The sequence below is a fragment of the Pocillopora damicornis genome, chromosome 8 (genome assembly GCF_964200805.1).
Source record: "Pocillopora damicornis chromosome 8, jaPocDami1.2, whole genome shotgun sequence".
Lineage (NCBI taxonomy): Eukaryota > Metazoa > Cnidaria > Anthozoa > Scleractinia > Pocilloporidae > Pocillopora > Pocillopora damicornis.
In genome coordinates, this window is record NC_142677.1 from 5,492,660 (window position 1) to 5,518,789 (window position 26,130).

The 26,130-nt window shown below is 38.4% G+C and overlaps 2 protein-coding genes and 1 long non-coding RNA gene across 4 annotated transcripts; 1 reads left to right on the plus strand and 2 right to left on the minus strand.

Moving 5' to 3' along the window:
- Positions 1 to 1,923: 1,923 nt before the first annotated feature.
- LOC113664248 (caspase-7) lies at positions 1,924 to 6,237 on the minus strand. 2 transcript variants are annotated; one of them, XM_027179846.2, is made up of 4 exons: positions 5,869 to 6,237; positions 4,621 to 5,090; positions 3,363 to 3,946; positions 1,924 to 2,889 (listed from the first exon to the last, which is right to left on the minus strand). In XM_027179846.2, exons 3-4 carry the CDS (start codon positions 3,918 to 3,920, stop codon positions 2,725 to 2,727), a joined length of 723 nt encoding a protein of 240 aa, XP_027035647.2. In that variant the 5' UTR covers positions 3,921 to 3,946; positions 4,621 to 5,090; positions 5,869 to 6,237; the 3' UTR covers positions 1,924 to 2,724. The 2 variants fall into 2 exon arrangements, with proteins under 2 accessions (XP_027035647.2, XP_089070494.1); XM_089214368.1 differs by lacking the exons at positions 4,621 to 5,090; positions 5,869 to 6,237 and having other exon boundaries at positions 3,363 to 4,099.
- Positions 6,238 to 7,252: 1,015 nt separating this feature from the next.
- Positions 7,253 to 10,811, minus strand: LOC149041102 (uncharacterized). Its single transcript, XR_016189113.1, has 2 exons — positions 10,672 to 10,811; positions 7,253 to 8,612 (listed from the first exon to the last, which is right to left on the minus strand). It is a non-coding gene; the product is annotated as an uncharacterized LOC149041102 (long non-coding RNA).
- A 5,965-nt stretch (positions 10,812 to 16,776) lies between these two features.
- LOC113664221 (prolyl 4-hydroxylase subunit alpha-1) lies at positions 16,777 to 25,529 on the plus strand. The gene is made up of 13 exons (XM_027179813.2): positions 16,777 to 17,066; positions 17,991 to 18,362; positions 19,057 to 19,388; positions 20,650 to 20,701; positions 20,929 to 21,095; positions 21,570 to 21,740; positions 22,597 to 22,667; positions 23,169 to 23,274; positions 23,741 to 23,794; positions 24,104 to 24,169; positions 24,531 to 24,599; positions 24,780 to 24,876; positions 25,404 to 25,529. The coding sequence occupies exons 2-13, from the start codon at positions 18,035 to 18,037 to the stop codon at positions 25,463 to 25,465; spliced, it is 1,575 nt and encodes a 524-aa protein (XP_027035614.2). The 5' UTR covers positions 16,777 to 17,066; positions 17,991 to 18,034; the 3' UTR covers positions 25,466 to 25,529.
- The last annotated feature ends 601 nt before the right edge of the window (positions 25,530 to 26,130 follow it).

Sequence of the window (26,130 nt, forward strand, 5' to 3'; positions counted from 1 at the left end):
GAATTCACTTCCTGCACCAAATTTTCCTTGAGTTCCACCGCTGGTTATTTACGCTATAGAGATCAAATAGCACTCCTAATCTAGCCATTTTAGCAACGTACATGTGATCTGTGACGTCAAACTTCCACGAGCATGCTACGCCTTACAAGTCTTGTCTTCAGGCAACAGGATGTCATTGAATGCAGATAAAGCTACCCCCCTCGCTCCTTTGTTCAATGAGCAATCGAAACAATAAAGAATTTTCGAGAACAGGGGGGTCTGAACGTCATCCCGATGACCAAGTCCAACAAATCTACTAAGAGATGATTTTCTTACTATTCAGTGCATGGGCACGTAAATTCGCAAAGACATCGGAACCAAAGAACTTTATAATCAATATACCAGTCAGTTAAGAATAAGCCTTAAATAAATGAAATTCCGGCTATCAAATAATACTGGGTCAAATAACTGAATTGCGCTTGGCGTGCTCCCGATAGCTGGTCAAACTACCGCACTAAGTATTTGTCACTGATGCTGCTGCAAAGAGTAATGCTTCTCAATCTAACTAACCTAAGAATACAAGTCGAAAAGTGTGAACCAATCGTTATGGCAGCAACAAGAGGTTAACATAGGAATTCCAAAAAGTAATCCAGAAAATAATTGTAGTGTGGGGAATTAGTAAGGATAGCCCACACTGTCTCGTCTTCACTAGATTTTTTATTCTTCTCCTCTTCTATTCTCGCTAGGTTTCACAACTGTCACAACTCCTCGACTCGACTTATTTTAAAAGATTACTTCGACTGAAAGCTAAATAAATCACAGACAATTGTTCCTTATCTTTGCGGGACACCTTAGTTAAAAAGAACGCTGATTGGCTAGATACGAATCTTCCAGACATAAGAATAACAAATTTTCCAGACAAACATTTCACAATCGCTATTTGATATCTATGCTATTATTCTGTTTCCGACAGTAGCATATTTTAGACATTTCGTTACACGGTGCTTTTCTCAATACGTACAGAAACGCGAAAAAGAATCTTGTTCGATTGGAGTGCTCAGTTCATAAGGAGGAGTCCAGTCTGACGCGAAATATACTTTATCTGTTGCATAACATTTCTACAAATGTTTCCCAGGAAATTCGAAACATATTTCCGCATTTATAGGGTATGTAAGAAAGTTTTAATCGAACCTTCGTTGAAGGTGAACAAACGACAATTTGTATTACTAAATCATTTCAAAATGTTTCAAATTAACAACGAACTGTTTCTTTCTCACCTTTTTTCTTGCTCAGCTACAATTCTGATCGGCTACGGTCATGCCGTCGAATAAACTTAAAATGTTAAGAAAGTTATTGAGATCGATTACTTCGTCTAAACGTGCACGTGGTGAGGAATTCATCCAATTAGATTTGGTTATCACCTTCATCAATCGCGTGACTAATGATTTTCACATAGCGTGACATAACACCATGCCGCTGTTGAGTATGGCGATTCATGGAAGGTTTTTTCCCTTCCTTTCTTCTTCACATTTTCCAACTGATACAAAAGACTATACCCTAAATATAAAATTGACTAGTAAGACGTTGTTGCTGTTATCGCTTGAAAGGAAAAAAAGAGGAAAGGAAAAATCGTTCACATACCTTTAAGAAGCTTAAGTGCGACTTTTTTACTCAGAATTAATTCGACAAGTTAACCACTCACAAAATTAACGTTTGCATGGCATACACACCGCAACGGAGGCTATACATCCCACATACATCAGTCAGTCACTAAGTGTGAGATACCTTAATTTATTTCTATTCGGGAGTCGGCGTGATATCGAGTATTGGTGATTGTCTCGTTTTCAAAGTACATGCTTCTCTGTTCGAGAAGATAGAAATTTATCGGATGTAAATTTCACAATTTTCTGTACGAACAGCAAAGCATTAACGGGGAGCAATACATAATTTTTTCAAAGTTTATTACTTGTTTAGCAGCACTAATTAGAGACACCCGGCAAATTCACTTTACAACGAAAATGAGAGAAAATATACAGAGGCAAACCACTGGAAAGTTCTAAGAAAATGCTCAATCAACGAATTCATTAGCAACTCAAACAAATTGTGTTAACCAAAACCAACATAATACTAGATTTAAATCATGGTGTGTCCATTATGGGATCATAACCTTAATGAAAGATAACAAAATGTTGAAACAATTACTGTATTTGATCTAATTTCATATCATGTTATGGCCAAACGTGTTACAAATAACTAAATTATGCACAGTCTATTACTCAGACTACAGTAAACTATACCACAAAAAAAACTTTTCCCTTTTAATAAGGAACTATCAGTACACTGCTTGGTCTATCCCATGCACTTCAAACTTGAGCATTTTTTATTGCCTGACCGGTAAAGACAATACTAACCTAAAGTCTTACAAAGTAGTTTTTTGTGTGTGCATTAGGAGTAATAAATTTCCTAAAACTATGTGACTAAAATATAAAGTTTACATGTAAGACTTTTGTTCTTAAAAAAATACTAATAACTGCTAATTTCTGGCTTGAAAGAAATGAAAATCTTCACTCTAATATCTGATACTTAAAAGTTGAAGAACTCTAAGTTCATACAACGATACCTCATAAACACATTATACCTTTGCAAAAATGATCAGTCTTTGCCCAACAAAGAAGAATTTACTGAGTGGTATGCTGGGGAGTAGATCAATTAGCTCTCTGCTTTGCAATTTGTGAAATTATCCTCTCAGAGATAAAGCTTGGCCCTCAGCGAGTTGCTGTAACACGGAACTTGAATGTAACTCTGCAAACCATCTCTTTCGGCTTTTTCAACCACACATCTGGTTACCTCTGGCAACATCTCTGTCAGATGGCTCTCCTGGTGATGTTTTCTAAGAACTTCCACAAGAGTCTGATCAGGACCAAAGTTAAAGATTAGTTGTTGCCCCTATTGACATTTGAGGGCCCTCCCAGTTCTAAAAAGCTTCGGTCCATAACTACTGGACTTAAAAAGAATTGATAAGTGCATAATATCTCCTTACAATATCAACACATTGGCACCTAAGTAGCAGTGAGAATTAGAAATTATCAACTGGGAAGGTACTTTCTTGATACAAAGGCAAATTATCATGTCAGTGATATGTAGCAGTCAGGAAAGAACTGGCAAATACGCAGCTTAAGAATGACAGGGTTGAGTGATTTATGTAGGATTACCTCTCCAATAATGACACCAAAATCTTTACCAAAAAAAAATATCCTCTTAGCTGATCATAACAGTAAAATACCCAGTATGCAGGAGGACCAGGCCTTAGAAATTATAGAAACAAAAAGCTGCTAATAATAATAATGATGATGATGATAACAACAACAACAACAATTACTCACCTGAATGAATGGTGTACCGTGATCTTCATCTCGGTAGGAATAATACCCAGGGGTAGTTGCAAAGGCCAATAAAAAATCAGCTTCTTGTGGGCTTGTCCCTCTTGAGAGGGTGGAGTCACCACGAAGCCTACTCACAGTGTTGTCAGTATGACGTCTCTCATGCTCCAGAAATTCTGAGGAAGAACCCCTACAGACTTGAAAAATAAACACCTTGGGTTTTCCTTCAAATGTTTTGCACCTTGCAGCTTTAAATTCGGACATCATTTCTTCAACAGTTATATTTCTTTGATCCACTCCTAAGACAGTATCATGGTCTCCTCCGTGGGACATTACAAAGACAGCATCAGATTCACTGTGATTCTCACTTGCTATGGTCCTTACAAGATCTCTCATATCACGTGAGTCAAGATTTTGGTAGATTTCCACATCAAATGAGAGGTACTCAAAGAGGGCTTCCAGGGCTTGTTCATCAAACTCAGCACCAGGGCGATTGTAGGCTTCATCCTGGAATTCTGAGTTATTTATGATGATACACTTCCCTCGAGGGTTTCTGTTCATTTCATAACTTTTAAGAAGAGAGGACCCTAGCAAAAACATTCAAAGAAATAAAAATATAAATCATGTGCCTTTCACTTAATACATTGTAGATCTCTTGGAATTCTCAAGGGCAATAGCACCACAAATTTTTGAGGTGAAACAAAGGGTTAATCATTTATAATTGCAATTAGCTCTGATATTCCGAGATACACCAAGTACATCAAGCCTTATGCCAAATTATTTCAAAGGAAATAAAACCTGATGTTCATAAAAGCATCATTGTTTTCTTTTGCTCAATGCCCTCTTGGATTGATTGGGTAGTAATACTTACAAACACCCATAGATAGTTGTTGTATTTAGCATTGGCAGTTTTTTCCTGGCAGAACTAATTTTGCATTAAAGCTTTGTTGGGGGTTGACCCCTTCTCTGAGCTTGTTTCTTAGTTTCAACCAATATTGCAACAAAATTAGGTTATTTATTGTATGATCCACACAGCCTTGAGCAGGCATTAACCTTTTAAATGAATGTATCTTGGTTTGAACTGTTTGTTTTACATTCTTCCTTCTATTACAATTTTTACTCCTTATCCTCTTCATATACTTGCCTTTGGGCTGAAGAGTGAACTGAGAAAATTAAAATGAGTCATAAGATTTTCCATGATAAACCACTCTAAAACATTTCATATCAACTTGTACATATGAAAGAAAAATTACTTATATACCAGCCAAAATTCCACCAGAACTGTCTTGTCTTCTTCCAAGGGCAAATGGGCCTGGTTGGCTAATCAAGACTGCTTCACACACAGCATAGTGTCGGTCAGAATCCCAGGATTCTGAATCAAGTCTACTTCCAAATTCGACCAGCAGAACACAATTACTAACACCTTGATTGGACAAAGAAACCTGGACAGGTAATGGAAGCTCCTCAACACCACCTCCCCCATTGTTCCGGCAGTTGTTCTTCAAAAAACATTCCTCATCTAATAGGGTTTTAAATTTGATTTTTGTCCTCAAGTGTTGCCTCTTTCACACTGATGAGGGCACAAGCAGGACTGGGTCCATCTTCAACATCTTGATAGATCTTCAAATTTTCAATTTTACCAGTAGGAAAGCCCTCTGCAATCCCTTGATAGACAACTGCTTTATAACCTGAACTACCAAATTGTAGTTGAGAAAGAATTGTATTGATACCCTGTAAACAGAAAATAAAGTAAAACTGGTATAAGATGGATTTATTCATGATAACTTGAGTCAGTTCAAAACTTCATCACACAACACAGTACTAAAAAAACTCACTTAAACAGATGGGACCCACAAAGTCATAGTGAATGCTTGACTTTACAACACTTTTGCTGTAGAGTTAAATCCACTTTATGAGCACATATTAAGCCCCTGTTGTGTTAACATTGAAGATGAATGCCTGCTACCCTTAGTCACTTAGTGAAATTCATCCAAGAAACAAAGCATGGGGCAAACCAGTCATAACGGTGACACAATGGAAGGTAACAAACTTACAAGGGGGCAAAAGTTTCAGCAAAACAGTATAATGGAGAGATTTCCATACAGCCCCATACTTCAACTACTGTAGTTGCAAAGGGACAAAAAATCCATTGTTTCGCCCCTGTTTTCGTTTATCTAAGTACTGCATACATAAGAAACTATGGGGTTTTACAGAAATCTTTGCCAAAAGCCATTCAGAAAACAAAACACTGTCGTTTATGCTTCGTACAGATTTGTTTCGTTTCGCGCAGGTTTTGTTTACCTTAGTTTCACGAGCACCTCCCCAGCAGACGGAATACTAATTCAAGGATTGTACTGTGGCGAAATGATGACATCTTGCGTTCAATGAAAGAGAACTGTGGCCTAAATACCGATGCTTTTACACTCAAACGTTGGCCAAACGTTTGGGTAATATCTACTTACAGAAGCGTCACACATCACAGGCAGTTCATTTACAAAATATTACTCACCAAGCTCTTTCCGGTATTCTCAGTGTAGCAAGGGTTGATAAAACGCCAACTTGGTCTTCTCTTGAAGGTGATGAGGGATCCCTGGGTAATACTTCTGTGTCGGAGCTGTTCGTTTTCCCAAATATAACGTCCATCCTCGTTGTGCAATCGAAATGGAAATCCAGTGACTTCCCCATTTTCAAGCACTTCTAAACAATATACAAGGGATGTATCCCTTCTATAATGTGCTTTTGAGAGGCCGATTACTACAGCTCGACCTTCATCAGGTGAAAACGTTTGGTAGCCTTGACCGTCAGTGGCCATTTTCGAAGAGCAAAGCGACACGAAGAGAAGACGCGATCAGAAATTATGGCGGATTCCAAATTGAGCGACGAGGTTCGATTAGTTATTAACGTCATCAAATTTCGCGCTTTCTCACTGTAGCCAATCAAATTCAAGCGAATCCTCGTTTTTAAAACGAGACAAAACTGGTGCGGACTTGCTAGAAATACCGCGGATTGCTTTCTATTTTTATAGTCCTGTGTATCTTATTTCCAAGGACCTTTCTTGAAGATACGAATAAGCTTAGTATAAATCACCATTAAAATACTTGTGCATGACGAAGCTGGCACCGGACCTGCCGCAAGGAGAACTTCATCCTCATTTTCAATCCCATTCGTCCTGGAGAGAACAGCTTGCTGAGTCAACCAGTCCCGTCTCCTAGGCGCATCCAGAGAAGACTAGTCCACAGGGCACGAGGCAATTAAAAATCGCTTTCGCCAGAGAACATTGACCTTTAGCGCTGGCCAAAAGAATCGCTGCTCGGAGCCGAGATCTCGGCTTTCCCGGCAGCTGGGTGTACTTAAGCAATGCTTCTTTTTTTTTTTTTCTTTTTTTTTTTCAACTTATTTCATGTCAATAGGTCGCCTTTACGCGCAGATGTATCAAGGTCTGAACTTCTCCCCATCAAAAGAAGTTAATTCAAATACCGGTAGTTTTTGATTAAGGAACGGATTGGGACGATAAGAGGGCGCGTGCGTGGATAAAATTTGGGTTCGGAGAGTCTCGAGTTTTATATATTTTTTCCTTCTTTTATCAGGCCTTCCACAGATTTCCATAAGCATGTCGATTTTCTTTCACTTATGTAGCGAGGCAGCAGTTTTTTCTTACGTTTTGTTTTGAAATTTTGCGCGGTAAATTGGCGCACGGCCGGCCAGAATTGATCCCCTCGCACATGCCCTGCTGTGTGTCGGTGTAAACTCGATTAATAGTCATAAACTGGCCACAAGAGAATAATTCACGCTCTTGGTATCTTGTTGGTAAAAGAGTATAAATAATTATCATAATTAGAGTGATGATGACAATGACAGCTTCCAAATAATAATAAAAAAATCCAGGCACTTGATCGATAACTGTTGTTTATTTGTTCATTCATGTGTTTGTTTATCCACTTAGTGCTGGTTATATTTACAATTTGACCTAGCATTACTTTGCATGTCTGTATTAATATTGTAGCTTTAATCATAACCATTGCAATTTCCTTAAATATGATTGACGCATTAGCTGCTTTATTTTTCACTTATCATTCTGTAGAGCTGTAATCGGACAGTAGGCTGTAATAGGACAGTTGAAGTAGCCAATCATACTACCAAGTCCACCCAGCCAAAATTTACCAATCGCAGAAATTATCACAATAACCATAGCAACAATTACTCATCCTAAAAAAAGAAAACAGAGAAATTTCCAAAATGGAGAAACTTTTTTTATTTTAGACGTCGTGTCTACCCGAGATATTTGACCTTAATGTATGTGTTGTTTTCGGAAATTGTAACGGTTATGATTACTTGGTAACAGGACTTTTTGTCTTCCAATTCTGTTTGTAATCATACTCGTCTGACAAATTGGACTCCCGCTGCGCGGTTGTCCAAGTTTACTAATTAATCGTATGATCGTATGATCACAGATCGAACTGGACTCCACTCGGTCCTATTACCATTATAAATTAGTGGTTTATATAGAATTGTTCATCCACGACCATTGATATTGCTTAAATTAATGGTAAAATAGGTTCTGGTGATCGGTCTTATCCTGTCTAATCTCCCAATTTTCGCCTCCCCACCCCTCTCCCCATCCCCGTCAAAAAAAACCTTTCATAAAATCACACTCACTCTCTCCTTTTCCGCGATTTCCTGCCTTTGAAAATTTCTAGAAAGCGACCTGTCACCGAAACTTTAAACTATCAAATTTCTCACTCATACTTATCAGATTAATCAAAATCTTGCTAAATCTCATCTTGATGAGTTTTCTGAGCTTTTTGGGCCTTTCGAGCATTTCCTGCACGAGCACGCGTATATCACTTCCACCAGCTTGTCCACTTGATTGTGCTCCTTTCCAGGACATTCCAGACTCACTTTGGTCCAGCTTTTTAAAGAAGGTTTGCAGAAATAGCAGTACTTTGTCCTTCTTCTTGCAGACCTCATAGGGAAAGTTCCAGGTGAGTAGTATGAAAAACACTGGCCGACACATGCTTTGTTCTGAATGACTTTAGTTTCGCAGCCCTCCTCTTGAATAGATTGTTCGATATCTGTAGCCATGCACCAGCTTGTCTTTAGATTGGAGGCATGTTGGAGAGTTTCAAGAGATTTTTTTCGAGCAACTTTCATCAGCTTTCGACCGCTCTTTGCTCCGGCGTGATTGGTTTTCGAGCAAAAGAGCACTAGCATGAAAGTGAGAACAAACCACTTTACAGACATCGCTGATTAAATCTGGAAGTAAGAGAGAAATTATTAATGCTTTCACTCCGATGATGATTAGCGTAACTTCTCCCTATAGAATCAATACAATGTCCAGCAGAAGGTTAAAGAGAATTGATAAAGCCATAAGCCTGAGGGCGTTCACTTGACAACACTGACCCCATTAAAAAAGATAATCCCAAGTGTCATAAGTTCATCTTGTTCCCACATCTCAATAGGCCTTCTGCATGTTTACGTCAGAATACACAGTTTCACCCCCAAGGTGCAGACGGATGAACTTTTATTAGGGAGTAATCCCAAGACACCAAAAATTAAAAAATTCGTCACACGTTTACAACAAGAAAGCGGCCAAGATTCATTAAGATTGAAATGCGAACGAAGCTGGGGGAGAGAGGGGGGTGAGTTTTCAGTATATGACGCCATCGTGCAGAAGATCTAATATATGACGCCACTTTGACGTGGAAGGCCTGGTTCGAGTCTAAACTTAAATTTCGTAAACGCTGACGTCACTATTGTCAACTCCTCTTTCTTTTCTTGTCTTTTTTATTCTTTCTATGCTAAACAGAATAGTTTTACAGGCATTAACAAATATAAGGAGAAACCAGTGTGAAGTAATTAGCCACGGTAACTATAGAGCTCGTCCCCAGACTCTCTGCATTCTCGGCGACCAAAAAGACCGCCACATTGTCGGTTCACTTTGACTTTTGCCTTCTTGACACCGCTAAAGGGCTACATAAGCGAATATCCCGTGATGTTAATTTTTGTTTGATAATAAGCTTAATGATCCAGTAAATAAACAAATACAGCTTAGCGCCATACGAAATTTAGTTAGATGTGACAATTTTGATAGGGCAGAATATTGACTTCCTGAAAACTGTTGAAACTGATAAAACTGATAGGCTCCGGGAGAAACTAGTCATGTGACGCTTTCAAAAGATATATTTGTGTATATACGTACCCTAGATAAATTTTGCCCCGACTTGCGTGCGTATTGAAATATTGGATGAACTTGGTGTCTCAATATTGCTCAACAGCAATTGTGAAGTGGTTTACAACAATTGTAGAGGTAAATAGGAAGGATTGAGGAGTGAGTTGGCACTTCGCCAGAACTCTAATAAATAACTGGATAGTTTTGTCTCATCTTACATTTATTTCTTTGCACCTCAATTCGTTCAATGCGCACTGTAACTTTACGGCGAGGCAAACTTTCCAAATGTTTCAGAATAAGCCTTTACGACTGAAAACTTTGTCGACCAATATCGATAGAATCACTTTCTTTATATTTGAAGTGGAATGACCGCCTACAGGAAATTTTATTGAGGATTCCATATTTCTACACGATTGGAATTCTTTGGAGTATTCCAAAGGGAAAGCTTCAAAGCTATAGGAGCAGTCCGCATTAGATTTATGCTCTTTGAAACATCAGTCATCCGGTTTCGTTCGCTTCTGTGTGGTCATTTGAACATAGAGCTATGTAGTCAGAAATAAAATAAGCCTACTACTGATTTATTTCGTTAACTCGTGCAGTTTACATCATTAGCGAAGCCCGATAAATTCCGAAGAGGTTTTACCTACTTTCCATTTTCTGATATTGTTCCAGCCGAAATGATCTTTCCAATTTTAAACCGATCCATTGAAAGTAAAATCCTTCTACAACAACTACTGAAAAGTTTAAATCCCAGAAGAGTAACGTACTCAAAATTATACAGCTGTTTACAAACTTCTTAAAAGGACTTTAAGAGCCAGGAAAGAACCCCTTGAAGCGCGGTTAACTTCTTGAGGCGAACCATTCAAACTTTGACACAAAAGCTTTGATAAATATTTTTTTGTTAAACTTATTTCCTTTTCCAGAAAATAAGCTTGAAAAGTTTGCTTTACTTTGAGTAAAGTGCGCCGATTTGAGATTCGCACCGCTCTTGCCATGGGTGAATCTGCGCTGATACAAACAATACTTCTGCAGAAACGATTTTTCAATTCATTTGTCAAAGTTTAACAAACAACTGCGCCCACACGATTCATATCGACTATAAATGATTTGATTTCAACGGAATTGTCACCGGCAAATGCTTACCTGTGTATCTTCTGAGGCGTAAATGGCAGTTTAGATGGGCGGCGTTTTTTACGTTTTCACCAACTAATTCTGACGGCAGCAGTTCTCCGCCTTCAATGAAAAATTTGATCAAGCGAGTTGCTTTTATGATGTGTCGCCGTCCTCTGAGTTCTTATAAATATATTGGCTTGTAACATCTTCCGATACAGCTTACTTGATTAATGAGTCTTAAAAGTGATTATGAAACAGCAGATATAAGTGCTTTCCACTCAGTCGTCGGCGTAAATTTGTAACTTTTATTGATCAGCCGGCCTTGTTTACTACAAGCTGATACAAAGGTTAAGGAATGAGCAAAACAAACACGTAAGGTTCACTTACAGCCGCTCAACCACGTGTTGTTGCTGGCCTTGACCGGCGCTGTGGGGGACGTCAGGTTCTCCTGTGATGACGTAAATCCCTCTCACTCCTCTGAATTGGTAGATAATGGAACCAACTATCAGAAACTGTCATCATCACACGTGAGTAAGCTTATAGATAAGCTACAAAACAAACGAAATGCTTATTTATCCCCCGAAGTCTCAATTTTTCCAACATTTAAATCAGTGAAAAGGCGTTTTATGAGAGGGAATCACTATTGGCAATCCTTTCCAGTATTTTGGTGTTCAAACTCTTCAAAATGCCAAGAAAACAACAACACTTGGTGAACATATTAGCTCTACTATAGTTCCTTAAAAATGTAGTTTCATACCCACACTTATTTCGGTAAATGACTCCCATGCTCCCCAGCTAAAGAGTGCTTTGAACTTTTGTCTGATCTTTTGGTTATGAGTTAGTTAAAACCCCAACTAAAGAACTAATCTCAAAATCTAATAGGTGTGCTCTTTATGAATGTAAAAAAATTGTTCTGCGAACCGAACAAAACTCCTCAACAACATGTAAATATTTTCCCAACCCTTACCAAATTTAGATAACTTACACCTTGAGATAAAAATAGTCCATAAATGTCAAGAAATTATAAATAGCAATTAAAATTAATTTCGATCGAGGAATGATCAGTCAAGTGACGATTAAGAGGGCAACGGTAGAAAACGCGCAAACAAGCGTTCCTTTATTTGACCTCCTGGCTCTGAAATTAAGGCATATTCCCTAAAATAGAAATATTATGAGCTTTTTAAAGTTCTCCTGGACTAAATTTATTCTTGACTTGTTTATACTAGCTTGAAGACTCGCTTAGAGGTTGTTCCCGCTGAGTAATGCACTTCAGGCACGAGGTCTAAAAAAGGAAAAACTGGCCTGAAGTGCTTTTGAATGTACACAATATTGTATATGGGTGCATGAGTCGACAAAAAGTCTAAGCTAAGACTCAGCCCATTATCCTAAATACTGCGGAAAATACAAAGGAGATAAGATTGTCAAGAATTTGGTATATTTTCCAACTGTATCCATTTTTTTAGAAGCCGGCTCAAGTGTGCCGAATGCGTACAAACCCTTGAGCAAATTGCAACCCAAGGACATTCAATTAAGGGCTGTGGTCACGATTTTTTAGATGGTTTACTAAAGCTTTTAACTATGATATGACGTTGCCAGGGTCTGTAAATCACAGAGACGGGTTGACAGGACAAGCAAGTATTACATTCCATTAGCCTGAGATTTCAGCAGTAACCACGCCTCAGTACCCTGATATAAGGAGGGCACCTCCTGCCCGAGTGTTCCTCAGAAGATTGGGACGCGCAAACGGCCAATACTCTCACGCAAACTGACATAACTTTGAGCATCTCGATGAGATGATGGCTTTTACAGCTAACGGTTAAAATTTGGCCAATTTACGGCTGACGGTTAATTCTATTAATTGTGGTAACCAGAACTTTTTTTTTTAGTTAACTTTTCTTACGACTGACGATTGAAATTTGTCAATTTTTACGCCTAACAGCTAAATTTTTGGCCTTTTTACAGCAAGCAGTTAATTACATTGAGGCCCTCTTACAGGCGAGCCGTCGTTTTTTCAAGATTGTACGATAGGGTGAGAGAAAATAGTGCGTAGGAATATAGGATCAATATCAGTATCTGGGCAACTGCCCACTTACCCCTCCCCTAACCCAACATTAACCTTAACTTGTTGTCAACTGACTGTCGTTGAGTTAGGGGAGGGGTAGGTGGGCAGTTGCCCAGACACTGATATTGATCCGGAATATATTTGTCCATCTTCTGGTGGAGTGCCATTTGTTAGTGAGTAACTTCTTCTAGATTTCCGTTTCAGGTTGCCTGACAACATCTAGTTCCACTTAAACATGTTTATACCCCTCAGGTGAGAGAGAGGAAATGTTCGTTGGAGTTACATGTCTTTCCAAACCGAGGACACAACACGATGAGCCAGTCAGGGTTCTATCGCAAATGCAGATTTTCAACTTGGAGTCCATGGTCTCAATTACAATTTGGCCATCTGGTTGCAGAGTGTGTTTATTACTTCGGATGAGGATAAAATCCTTGATCTTGAAGCAAAACTAGCAACATGCAAAGCCTACCCAGCTCATGATTACTTTTGCCTCCTCCACGGTCGGCCGGAATGACTGGAGATAAGATTTGTGTAAGAAAAAAAAAATGCGATCTTGAACAGTGCACAACTCTTAGGCGGTATTTTTTAAGTCGCTAAATATCTCGGCTCGATGATCAGCCGCTGATCGAAAATGAGCCTGGGCTCCTCCCCGAACTTCTGGATTGTTAAGACGTCATTAACCTTTAGTTTTTTTTAAATCTTACGAACCTATTTGCTTTGTTCAGCATCACCTTACGTGAAAAAAAAAGAGAAAAAAATCGATGGCTAGAAGAAATCACGTCTTGAGTAAATTCATACTAATGGACTGGAGTCATCACGCAATCTTTTCCGCAGATATTATAGGTTTTTTCAGGTAGCGCTCTTGGTTAGATACAAATTTAATCTTTTGTTCACATGCAATGTTTTCTGTTAAGATATGATGATGGTATTAGGTTAAGATGTGATGGTATTCTGATTTTCCTACAGGGCCTTTTTAACAGTCTGTTTTCAGATTGTTTATAACAGAAGCGCACATGAAATGCCAAACAGTGATAATTAAAAAGTTTTTTTGTCTCTTTGCGCAGAGGATGTAATGTCGAGCCTAGGTTATTTCGGCGCTGACAAGCCGAAATGACCCCGTGCTGGAGATTGTATGACCTCGTTTCCAGGGCCCTTACTCATCCTCCTCTTAGGAGGGAGGAAAGGAGAAGACCCTAAGAACGAGGTTGGAGATTTAAGTTGAAGACCTTCTATTGCGCATGAATTAGTTTTTTTTAATTTCGTCGCGGACAGGGTTTGTTACTTTCCTATCTTGCCATAACAACGACATTGATCGCGCTACTGTACATCATTAAAACAATGCTAAAATATATCAAATTCAAATCCGCCGTTTACAGTTGTCTCAGGCGATAGTCACTCGCCTCCAAAATTGTACAAAAGCGTCCGAAATCGGACAAGAGCGCCCGAATTCAAATGGTGATTGAACGATAGCGTCCTAAGTCGGACGGCGGGCAAACGAAACACTGTGGCGTTCAAAATCGTTAATGATACATGATGATATAAGTCGACAAAACAAAAAATTTTATGTGGTGACAGCATGTTTCAACAACGTAAGCCTTCCTTTTTTTTTTTTTGCTTGCGCCAACTACCTTGAATCTCTGCAAATTTTCTAATCATTTCAGACAGGTTTTTTTTCCTGCTAAAGTCATTTCCCCCACCAATTTCATTTCAATAAAATATATATATATATATGTATGTATGTATGTATTTGATTTCAATTATATATATATATATATATATATATATATATATGTGTGTGTGTGTGTGAGCGTGTGTATATATATATATATATATATATATATATATATATATATAAATTTGATATAATTTTTCCTGCGTTTCTTTGAATCTAGAGCTAAATTCTTACCAGTTTGTTCCTCCTCAACAGCAAACAAGAAAAATGAGCATGTATTGACAATCGATCATATTTTATGCCAATCACTGATAATCTCGTATGTTTTTTCCTCATTTGACGGAAAATCCTTACCGCTTCCTGATGAGTAAACAAAAGGAAACCTTTCTTTCTTTTACTAAGGGCCACTTTCAGAGTTCTGAATATAGTTTTGACTGGAAAGGAACCGCGTTTATATTTAAGAAAAACGTGCCTGGAAGCGGGTAAAGTTACACAACGATGTGTAATGTTTTTGATGAGGGATATTACATATTGCGATTTTTCTTGTACTCTTTGATACCCACAGATAAATAAAGTATTGAGTCGATAAAATTTTGTAAAATTTAAAATTTTGCAACCTTTTCGCACCATCTGTATTTTCAAAAAATAGCCAATTATTCAAAGTTTCACACTGTTCAGTTATTCGGAAGATAACTGAGGTAAAACCAAACGGAAAATCCTTACCGCTTCCTGATGAGTAAACAAAAGGAAACCTTTCTTTCTTTTACTAAGGGCCACTTTCAGAGTTCTGAATATAGTTTTGACTGGAAAGGAACCGCGTTTATATTTAAGAAAAACGTGCCTGGAAGCGGGTAAAGTTACACAACGATGTGTAATGTTTTTGATGAGGGATATTACATATTGCGATTTTTCTTGTACTCTTTGATACCCACAGATAAATAAAGTATTGAGTCGATAAAATTTTGTAAAATTTAAAATTTTGCAACCTTTTCGCACCATCTGTATTTTCAAAAAATAGCCAATTATTCAAAGTTTCACACTGTTCAGTTATTCGGAAGATAACTGAGGTAAAACCACCTATTTTTTCAAAAACCCAATTTTCGTATCATTTTGATTTGAAAGAATACAAACTGTTTGGCTTGTTAATTTTATTTTCCGTGATCTGCAGTTTAAGATCTTCTCAATATTCATCTGAATTGGAACTGGTTTGTTCGAATGATTTTGTTCATTTGATTTCTTTCCCAAGCAAGGAAAATTAAATTGCAAATCGTCTGTTAATTCATTTAAGAGTAAAATACAAACAGACAAAATATTAGCCAGGAATTTATTTCACCTGCAGCAATTTGCCATTTTAACGGTTCCTTAGATGTTCCGCAAAAAAAAATATTTGATATCAACATTTTATTATCAAGTAAAAGATATTTCACCAATTACCGCACAGTTATTAAAATCACCCCAAGTAAAGTGCTTTCAAATTCACAGGTAATTCAAAAAAAGGAAAATTATTAGTGTAACTTATAACTTATAAGAGCAAAGAAGCGTTTAAAAGAATAGACTTCACCTCGAGAGACTCGCCATAAATGGTTCCTACGGAGTTTCGAAATGTAACATTCGAATTAAAATTTATTACGTGGCAAAAGGTTTATACCAATTACCGCACAGTGATTAAAATCACCACCATGTGGAGAGCTTTTAAATGAGGGTAAGTGAATCGTGAACGGGAACGAAGAAAAAAAAATGTGCCAGACATAAATTGTAATTACTCAATTAAGTTATTGTTTGAAAAGCACGTGCAACAATCAAAGGCTTCTTTTGGTTCAGTTTTAAAATTTATTTCAGTTTGACCTCAGGAATCATAACAAATAAATGGTAAATCTTTTACCTTTTAATTCATGTCCTTTTTTTTTCGTACTGAAATAATCCAATTAAATCCAGATAGCTTTTTTCGCATCAAGAGACAGCTTTCCCCTTCTCCGGGTTTTGTGTTTCATCAATACCTTTCAGAATCAGTTATGGACGTATTTTTAAGTTCACAGTTCATTTATTGTCCTCAATTATATAGTTACTTCATTGAGAAAACAGTGCTAAATTTTTTCTTGAGCAAACGAAGGATAAACGAGGCACAATCCATTTGCCAGGCCGAAACAATGGTAAGAATCAGGTTGAATAAGTAAAATTAGCGTCATAAACACCTTCTTCAACGAGGCTGTCGATCAAATGGCTTTATAATTCAAAAGGCTTTGCTCTCAAGTCAACAAATAAAAAGCAGGATGGGCAATATTTAACCAATATAAGAGGAACCAAATTATTCATCAATACTTAAATGCCATGACAATACTGATTAAAATTCGGAAGTTGTATTCGTCTGAATAAAAATTTCCCACGAGCTACATTTATCTATACCACAAACAACTCGTAAATCTTACTTCCCGGCCGCGTTTAATTGCTCTGTATTTTGGCGGAAATTAAAAGAAAAGGCAAACTTAGGTTTTTGTTTCATTACTTGCTTAACTACGTGAAGAAAATAACGTGCAATACTGACGATACGACGCATGCAATATATTCCGCTAGGTGGCGCAAAAACAGTTTTGCAAGATGGTGTCGGTGTGACGATTATAAACGAACTGTGACTGTCTGCAGAGTTCTCTTGAGGGAAGAAAGCGTCTCCAGCGAGCAGCGTATTGAATTAAGGTATTCAATTACTTATTTGTTCCTTCTCTTCTTAAAACGTGGAAAATATTTATTGTTTGATTTCCGAGGTAATCGAGATATTTACGCTAGCTTGAGTTAAACTCGAACTATAGAGGACGAATGGATATTTGATCGTCGGGAAGCATTGTCAATGGCCCGCCAACTTAGAGAACAGAAAAAAAATGAAATATTCGAGTCTGTGAGTTATATGGACCTTTCTAATAACTTTGCTTCGATGTATACGTTTATTTCTCATACGTAGCCTTCTTCTGAAAGGAATATTCGTCATTTTCGCTCAGAAACCCTAAATTTGTATTTAAGGAATTCTCCTCTTGGTCATGAGACTAATATTGTTTTAGTCTATAATTATCTTTACGGCATATGCAGCCTTTGAATTTCCAGGGAGACCCCGAGGGATTTTCGGCAAAGGTATCTATTCCCCAACATGCCCCGGGGCATTCAGGAATAATCGATAAAGATCTATGTACTACCTCTGGGTGGACGGGGGGCACAACTTGTGTGTACAGATTTTTGTAAAATACCAAGTGAACAGTGTGTTTGTCTTATGAGAAGGAAGACCAGCTCTTTTGAATTACATGAAATGATGATGCAATTTTCTTGAACTTTAAATGTCCCCCACTGTGATCTTGGTAATTCATTTTTCGCCGCCGTTCCTAATCTTTCATTGCACTAACATTTGAATTTGTTTTGTGGAGAATATGGTTATTTTGTGATGAAAACATTTAAGACTTTTCTGTTGACCTAAATATCGCAAATGCCACACGTAATGGTTTTCAAGTACATCTTTCTTTGCGAAAAGGGTCTCCAGGTTGCTAAAGAGTTGCGTGTAAGTGCGGGTAGCATTTCTAATTAGCATATTCTCGTGATTGTTCCTTACATTAAACCTGCTTGCTCATCTGACAGGTTTCTTTTGCATCACGCATGTGGCCTGATCGGCTTTCTCTAAAATGATCAAGTGGAAAACTTGGATGGTTTGGTGGTCTCTTTTATTTAGTGTAACAACTGCTGAATTTTTCACATCTCTGAGTCGGATAAAAGGCTTGGTTCGCTTGGAAAGCGCTCTGTCGAACTCTCTCGACAATTATTTGGAACAGATGTCAGAACCCCCGGAGGTTCTCCGACAATTCGCCGATCGTGTCAGGAAAGAAATGAAAATCGCGGCAGGCGATATCGAAAAATATGCCTTCCACCCGATCAATTCATTTCTGCTTGTGAGACGATTTGTACGACATTGGACGGAACTGGCGACCTTCCTCTCCGAAGGATCACCGAACGGTAAGGAAACAGCAGCAGTAGGTTGTGAGAGGATTAGCACTTCCCCCTATTGTCACCCAACTTATCCAGTGTGTTCATCCTGACGTTTTAAGTATAAATACTGTCAAGAGATGACAAGATTCAAAATCAAGATCTGCATGAGGGAAATTCTAACATCCTATTGTTTTTGTCCGGACCTTTATCGGTTAAAAAGATGTAAACAAGTCGAAAAAACCTGCAAAACTAAAGACGAAAAAAAGAAAGAAAAAAAAACGGTGCTGTAGTTTACCTCGACAGCTCCATGAGCGTGTTCAATATATTTTTTATGCACTCATAGAAAAAATCCCTACCATTTCCCCTGAGGCCGGCGATTACGGGTTTTGTTATGCCTCCCAACCCCAAAGTGCAGATCATGCAAATCAGTATGCAAATCATATACGAACCCTAGAACTGTTTATTTTCTCGACACTGGCTGGCACACAAGTCTCCCCACGGTTTCAAGGCACGTGATCCATGTCACGTGATATGTTCTCCTCCAATTGGTGAACTTATTTGAATTTGGAGATATGGAATTTGTTCGAATTTAGTTTCTTAGTCAGTCAGTTTTGCTGACTATGTCATCGCCAAATTTTCATCTTATAGCTCTGCAGAGAAATGCTATTCCATGAATGAAGCATATGACTCAACGTTTTCCTTTATTTCTGACTATTCTCAGTTCTCTATTCCGAGCTCATGATCAACCGTCGAGCATTTCCCACCTCGAAAGACTTCATTGGAAGCCTCAACGCCATTCTGCGCATCCAAGAGGTTTACAATCTCAGCGCACGCGCACTCGCTGATGGAGATCTGCATCAAACAATACCAAGCGGGGGTCTGGGCGCTGACGAGTGTTATGAGTTAGGCATTGGTAGCAATGATCAAGAAAATTACGAGGGGGTAACAGGCTGGATGAAAGAAGCTCTTAAACGCATGAGCCCACCTTATGAATACAGCGGTGCACTCACAAAAATTGACGTGTTGGAATATTTAGCCTGGGCCGAGTATAAGGTGAGTTGAATAAAAGTTGTACCATAATTATATTAGTTCAATGCGCTTGCCTCGTCAAGTGGAATATTTTTAGAGGTGTCGCACTTCACCTTTTTTATATGACTTGTTTGATACAACTAAAGATACAAATCAAAATCTAGCGGACTACCCATAAGTTAATGGTAAAAAAGAAAAAGCCAAGGAGCAAGGACGCGTAGATTCAATTGTTATATTTGAGAGCATAAATCTTGGACAAAAGTTGAAACATGTACGAAATATGCCTCTTTAAATAATCTCGAGGAGCACCGGTCGCCTTCTTAACTTCCTGCCTTAGCCATCTAAAAACTTTATTGTATTTATTTGTTTATTAATTTATTTACTTTTTTTTTTTAAACCTTTGCTTTTATTACAAAATACAATTCTACAAAACATTACTTACAATTCAAGACTCATTACGCTACTCTATTCACAGAACAATACTTACGATACTTACAATGTAGGTTACTCATGCTAGCAATACAGTACCGAATATGGTTACTTACAAAAATATAATTACTTGCAATATGGGCTACTTACACTATTAATAATACAATAGTCTACTTACATTACTTGCTGATTATACAGTTACTTACAATACATTATAAGGTATATTGACTTTGAGGAGGCAGGAGTACTTCTCAATGAAACACATAATTAAGGCAAATTTTCAAGTTTGTATTTAATGAGTAGCTTACTGATAAAATCCTGAAAGGAGATGGCCAGGCTATTTAATTTGACTGAATAAATATAATAGCGCATAAATAAGGCGGTGTAGTTGAATTTCCGTATTATTGTTGTGTCGTGGGAGCTTGTGGTAATACCGAACAAGGTCTCCTCTGTGGTAGGAGAGATTTGGCACGCATCCACTTGGTTGAACCAGTTCAAGACCTTTTGGGTAAACAATCTGGTGAACATACATTCGATTAAAGAGTGCTCAATTGAATCTCTATCTCCGTAGTATACACATTCTGTGAATGTGTATACATTGATTGTGCAGCGGAGGGTGAATCGTTTGTTTGAACATGAACGAATTCGTATGAACCGGATCGATGTCAATATCCGGCCAACTGAGCACCGACCCCTCTCCTAACCCAGAACCTGTGTCATTTTCTAAGCAAAATTGTCCACATTTTGTGAAAGAGAAGTACACGAGACATTCAATGTACGTCAGAAGTTAAAAGACTTTTGATCATCCCAGATTTCTCCTATGTTAAATGTTGACAGGAGTCTTCTATTTTTGCAGGTGGGACTTCTTGAAGATGCAATCCTACACACAAAGGATATTCTTGAAGAAGGTAACTTTAATCTGGTGCCTTTCAACATTATAGAGCAAAGTCAGTATCAGAGAAGTTTCGCACTTACCCCTCCCCTAACCCGACATTAACCTTGGCTTGTTATCAGTTGACTGCTGCTGGGTTAAGGGAGGGGTAGGTGCGCAGCTGCTCAGATACCGACATTGATCTATATTTGATCACAAAGGGCCACAGAGTGAAACTCGTGTTAAGAATTTCTTCATCCCCAGATCCCACAAGTAAACAAGCTCATATCAATCTTGGACACTTCCAGGCCGAGGTGATGCAACGCAATACGAACGCAAGTCATTCGACAAGAAACAAGCTAGACAACAAGAAAAAGAAAAAAGATTTCGAGTTAAAATATGAACGCTTGTGCCGCGGAGAAACACGAAAGGTTGGTATCAATTTTTTCTTTTACACTATGTTCGATTAAATAAAAAAAAAATTCTTTGTGATGTTGAATTACCAAAGAGGCCTGGTGCGCCGCTTTTGCTTTACTACGCTCTGTGATTGGTTACGAAGATTGGTGCCACCTTCCCAACCAATCAGATGCAAACAAAAACCAATCACAATTCGCGACGTGGTCACCCACGTTTTCCCGCGCTTAAGTTGGTTGACTACTTTCACTTTGAATTCTCATTGGTTCCTTGTGATATTTTCTTTGTTCTGATTGGCAATTGTGGAAAAATTGAATTTGGATTTACGACATTCACTTGAAACGCATTTCTTTTAATCGATTAGTGGTGGTCGCAGCTCTCGTCTATTCGAGACATCGGAGCATAGCCTCAGCTGAATTCCTTAGTCCATGTGGGCTGACTATGTCCTAATTTCTAATTTGTGTGATAAACGTTTTATTTGCAATTTGCAGTCTCAGAGACAAAGAGACAGACTGAGTTGTTACTACAATAGAAATCGTCCAACACAAGTGCTGAGACCAGTTAAAGTAGAAACTTTAAATTCGGATCCAGACCTCTATCTGTTTCATGACGTCATCTCAGAGAGCGAAATCGAGCTTATAAAGAAACTTGCCAAGCCTCAGGTAATAAAATGCTTTTTTTTACTTTTAACCATTTTCTTTAAACAGAAATTCAGGTATGTAGATCAGTATGGAGAAGTAATCTCCAATATCGATCCAAACCTAAGAAAGGCCCTCGAAATATTTGAAAGAAAAGCATAAGATCTAAAGTAGCGCAATGTGGATACAACTGATATTTTTAAAAAGGTAATTTTTAAACCCTTAAGGTGGTTCCTAAGAAAAAAAGTTATCGCACAATTTTTCTTAAACTTTCCTTAAATGTTACTTACCAAAGTCTGCTTCGAAAAATACAATTTAAAAGCTAGGTCACCGTGCTTGTTTAAGAGATATGATGAGACAAACTTACCCCACTTACGTCTGCTCTGGCACTAATCACGCGCGTCATTTCATCAGTTCACAGTACATTTTGAGGTAGTTGGAAGCAAGGATATTTAAAGTAACATTTTAAAAAACTTGATAGGTAGAAAGTCTTAAGGGTATGGAACAATTTGATGTATAATTTGTGAAAAAAGTACGCAATTTTAAACGACATCGACTCAAAACGTTCCTCGAGTCGTTGCTATCAAAATCATAGTTTGCATCATTGTGTAACGGGCTTTGTGTTCGCTTTTCTTTGATTGGATCCTAGAACTCGGAACTTTACCCGGGAGCCTCTCTATTAATAGATGTATTTGGGAAAGGACTGACTTAGGGGCGTAGTTTGGGAGATAGAGGCTGCTACTGATGAGTCAACGTTAACATTTGATAAGAAAGATTCATTTTTTTAAATAAGTGCTTCTCTTGTTAGTACGAGGAAATTATCAGTAATGTATACCGTAAGACAATGACCACCTATAACAACCTTTCTCTCCTGATCAAGCTCAAGAGAGCTTTTGTCACAAACACAGATACTGGAAAAGAGTTTAAAGCAGACTATAGGATAAGTCAAAGGTAAGAAATGGCTTCAAAAGATTTGGAAGAGTTCAAATAATTAAATTCTTGAACCATATCACTCCATATGCGCTCAAATGAGTTACTTTCTCTCTAGTAAGCACCCCCTTCCCTACAACTCTGTGATTAGCCCCCTTCCCTCTCTGATAAGCACTCCTCCTGACTCTTCGTACCAAATATATTTGGGCTAAACAGCGTTTCAGCATGCAGTACTACTTGTATGCCTTTATTAGTTTCTGTTCTGGGTTCGCCAACCGAAAAAATGCATATCGTTCTCGATATTCATAAAACTAAGTGACGCTCTAGTACTGATTTTGTCAAGAATGATACGAGCCTATATTTCATTATAACTCGCACATTAGGATATTGGGTTGCGGGTAGATCAGTGATAAGCCTCCCCTCCTCCCCTCCATTAATAAATCCCCCCCCCCCCCCACCATCCAGTAGTAATCATAGAAGTTAGAGTAATCTTTCTTTCTTTCCAACTGTTTGTCTTATCAGCGCCTGGCTGGACGACAATGATTCTCTTGTAGTAAAGAAAATTAGCGAGAGAATTCAAACTACCACGGGTCTTTCTCTAGATTCTGAACACTCAGAAGCATTACAGGTAAGATTTTGCATCACTGCTGAGATGAAAACTCTCTGTGACTTCATTTCCACGGTCCTCTGAAGAAAAAGAGAGGACTCGGGCTGATCTCCTCAGTGTTACAGTCCCAGAAATCTATGCGCACTACGCAACAAAGTGTCAAGGAGAGGGACCTGGAACAAAGCGGTTAAAAAGCTGCAGAGGAGCGTCTGTTTTAACTTTTCAAATTAGGGCAGCCAAAAAAAAAAGAGGCCGGAGCACTCAGGAAATGGGGATCAGAAACGCTCAGAAATGCTGACTTTACCTACAGAATGATTTGCCTTACTTCGCTTTGTGATTGGTCTAGAAAACTCACGCCACACTCTCAACCAATCAGATACAAAACTAAAACCAATCATCACTTTGATTGGCAAAACTGAAAAATAGTGTTAACTCTCAAGTGAAGGAAAATGATTCTAATGACTTTATCGATGTTATTTCTTACGAGGTGGCGAACTACGGTATGGGAGGACATTATGAACCACATCACGATTTCCTGCAGGTTAGTTGTAAAAGTAGCTTGATTGATTAATAAATTTATGTGTTTACCAAGAGAACTGATTCGAGTCTACCAATTCAAGCTTTTATAAGAAAAGTCAATTTTCGGACGTGCAATGTAGCAGTCCGAATTGTTAAAAGAATTGCCCGCAAACCCGCAAAGATCAACAGGAAATAACAACAACAATAAAGTAAAACTAAAGAGCGAAAAAGTCAGCCAACTATGGAAATTTTTCTTTTATGCTCTGCCCCACCCCAACCCCCAAGAGTTTCTACTAAGTTAATAAAATGTTATTATTTTTTCTGTCATCAGAATCCAGACGGAAGCCTTCCTGTTGAGGATATTGACGGTGACAGGATAGCTACAGTACTGTTTTATGTACGTTAGTTATGCCGACCTTTGAGGGCTTATTGAAACTTGGTTAGGAATGTCACCCCCTCCCTATTTCGTCTTAAACTTAATTAAGATTAAAGGAATAAGCGATCAGCAGTTCCCCGTTGGCAGTCTGGCAGGCAGAAACATGTTCAAATGTCTAAATCTTCCATCTCCCTATGATATGATCTGTAAGTATTCTGTTAACAACCCTTCGAGGTGGAATTCCCGTTGTCATAGACTTTGCGGGGATATTGACAAAAAGAGGTATCTGTCATAAGATGTATGTTAAGAGGGAGTACCCCTTCCCCCTGGGTAAGACCAGGCGATCAACTAATCAGTGAACTGATATCTTTCGCATCTTTAGATGAGTGACGTGGAGGCAGGCGGTGCGACGGTGTTCTTAGATGCTGAAGTAATTGTATATCCTCGAAAGGTTTGTAGTTGCCAAGGCCCTGTCTTTTCAAGGGATGAAAAAGTTACGTTCTGACAGACAGCTCTTTCTAAAGAAACTGCCTTCTATTCTGCTTCGTTCAGTCGTATTTGTTTAACTAGTTCAATCAATCATTGACCAGGATTAAAGAAGTATTTTTTTTACGGATTTATGCCTTTTTAGGGTGACGCAGTATTTTGGTTTAATCTTAAAAAAGATGGTAGCCCTGACGTCAAAACGTTGCACGCTGCCTGCCCTGTGGTCATTGGCTCAAAATGGGGTAAATGTGCCGTCCACACCTCATTCGATAGTTTAACATATAATACGAGCGGATAGTTTGCAGGTTGAGTCGGTTGTAATTTTAGCAACGAGCAAAATGTATTTGCGTATTAAATGTTAAATCATCAAAAGAGGGAGTTATTGTTCAACAACAGTTAAATTTTCTAACATTTTGACTGCAAGTTTGCGAAATAAACCAAAAGCCTTATACGATTACATTTATGGAAAAGTCTGATCTCCGGTTTAAAATGAAAATTCCCACCCTCTCCCTTCATAACTTGTATCAATGGTGGTCGTCGTTTTCAATCAAAATGTTAGTCACTTGCGGCCCGTGAACGCAGACAGATTTCCGGAGCGACAACTAGAAATGCCGGTACGTCTGCACGCGCAAGCTCATTTCTGGAAGCATTGTGGGTGATTTGAATGGAATCATGTGGATTTTACTGTTGAAGCCTTCTTCAGAAAAAGACGCCTTTGGCAACTGTTTTTAATTGCTCCTAAAATCCCTTTTTTGTTTTGTGTATGTAGTTGCTAACAAATGGATCAATGAAAGAGGCCAGGAGTTTCGCCGACCATGCACACGAACCTGAAAATTCTACAATTTTCTTTTGTTACGCTTTCTTCTTTTTAACACAATAAACAATGTTTCCAAAGGTCTTGTGCTGTTCGCCTCACAATTTTTACTTGTTTCTGCAATTAATTATCAACTCAAAAGCAGTTGGCACCTCTAACCAGACAGGCAGGATTTTCCAACAGTAATATAGGGTATTACGCTTATCTCGGGATGACTTCCTTCTGTGCCCTGATCAAACCGTGTAACTGTAACTTCGCCGTGGAATGTCTGGGTACCAGACTAATCTGTCCCCACCACCCCACAAAAAAAGGGTAAGAAACAACAGAACCAGCACTGTAACAAATGAACCCGTAATCTCAACTTAAAGAACGGCTGCTAGAAATAAAAGAAAAAAAAAAGAAAGAAAATTTGGTTTTATCAATTAAGTTGATAATGTACATTGACCACTGTAGAGAACCTAAAGCCAACTATTTGAATGCTAGCCCTGTATTACATGCTCTGATCAAGAGCCATCATTCAAACCCTCAGCCTCAGAAACTCTCTATGAAGGCGACTTCATCTCATCAACTCAGTTGATAACACCAAATTACCTTGAAATGCCCTTCCATGGATGGAGCACATCAGTTTCTTCAGAAACTCACCCTCCCTTGTCACCCCTCCTTCCCTGGGTTACTCGCCTCA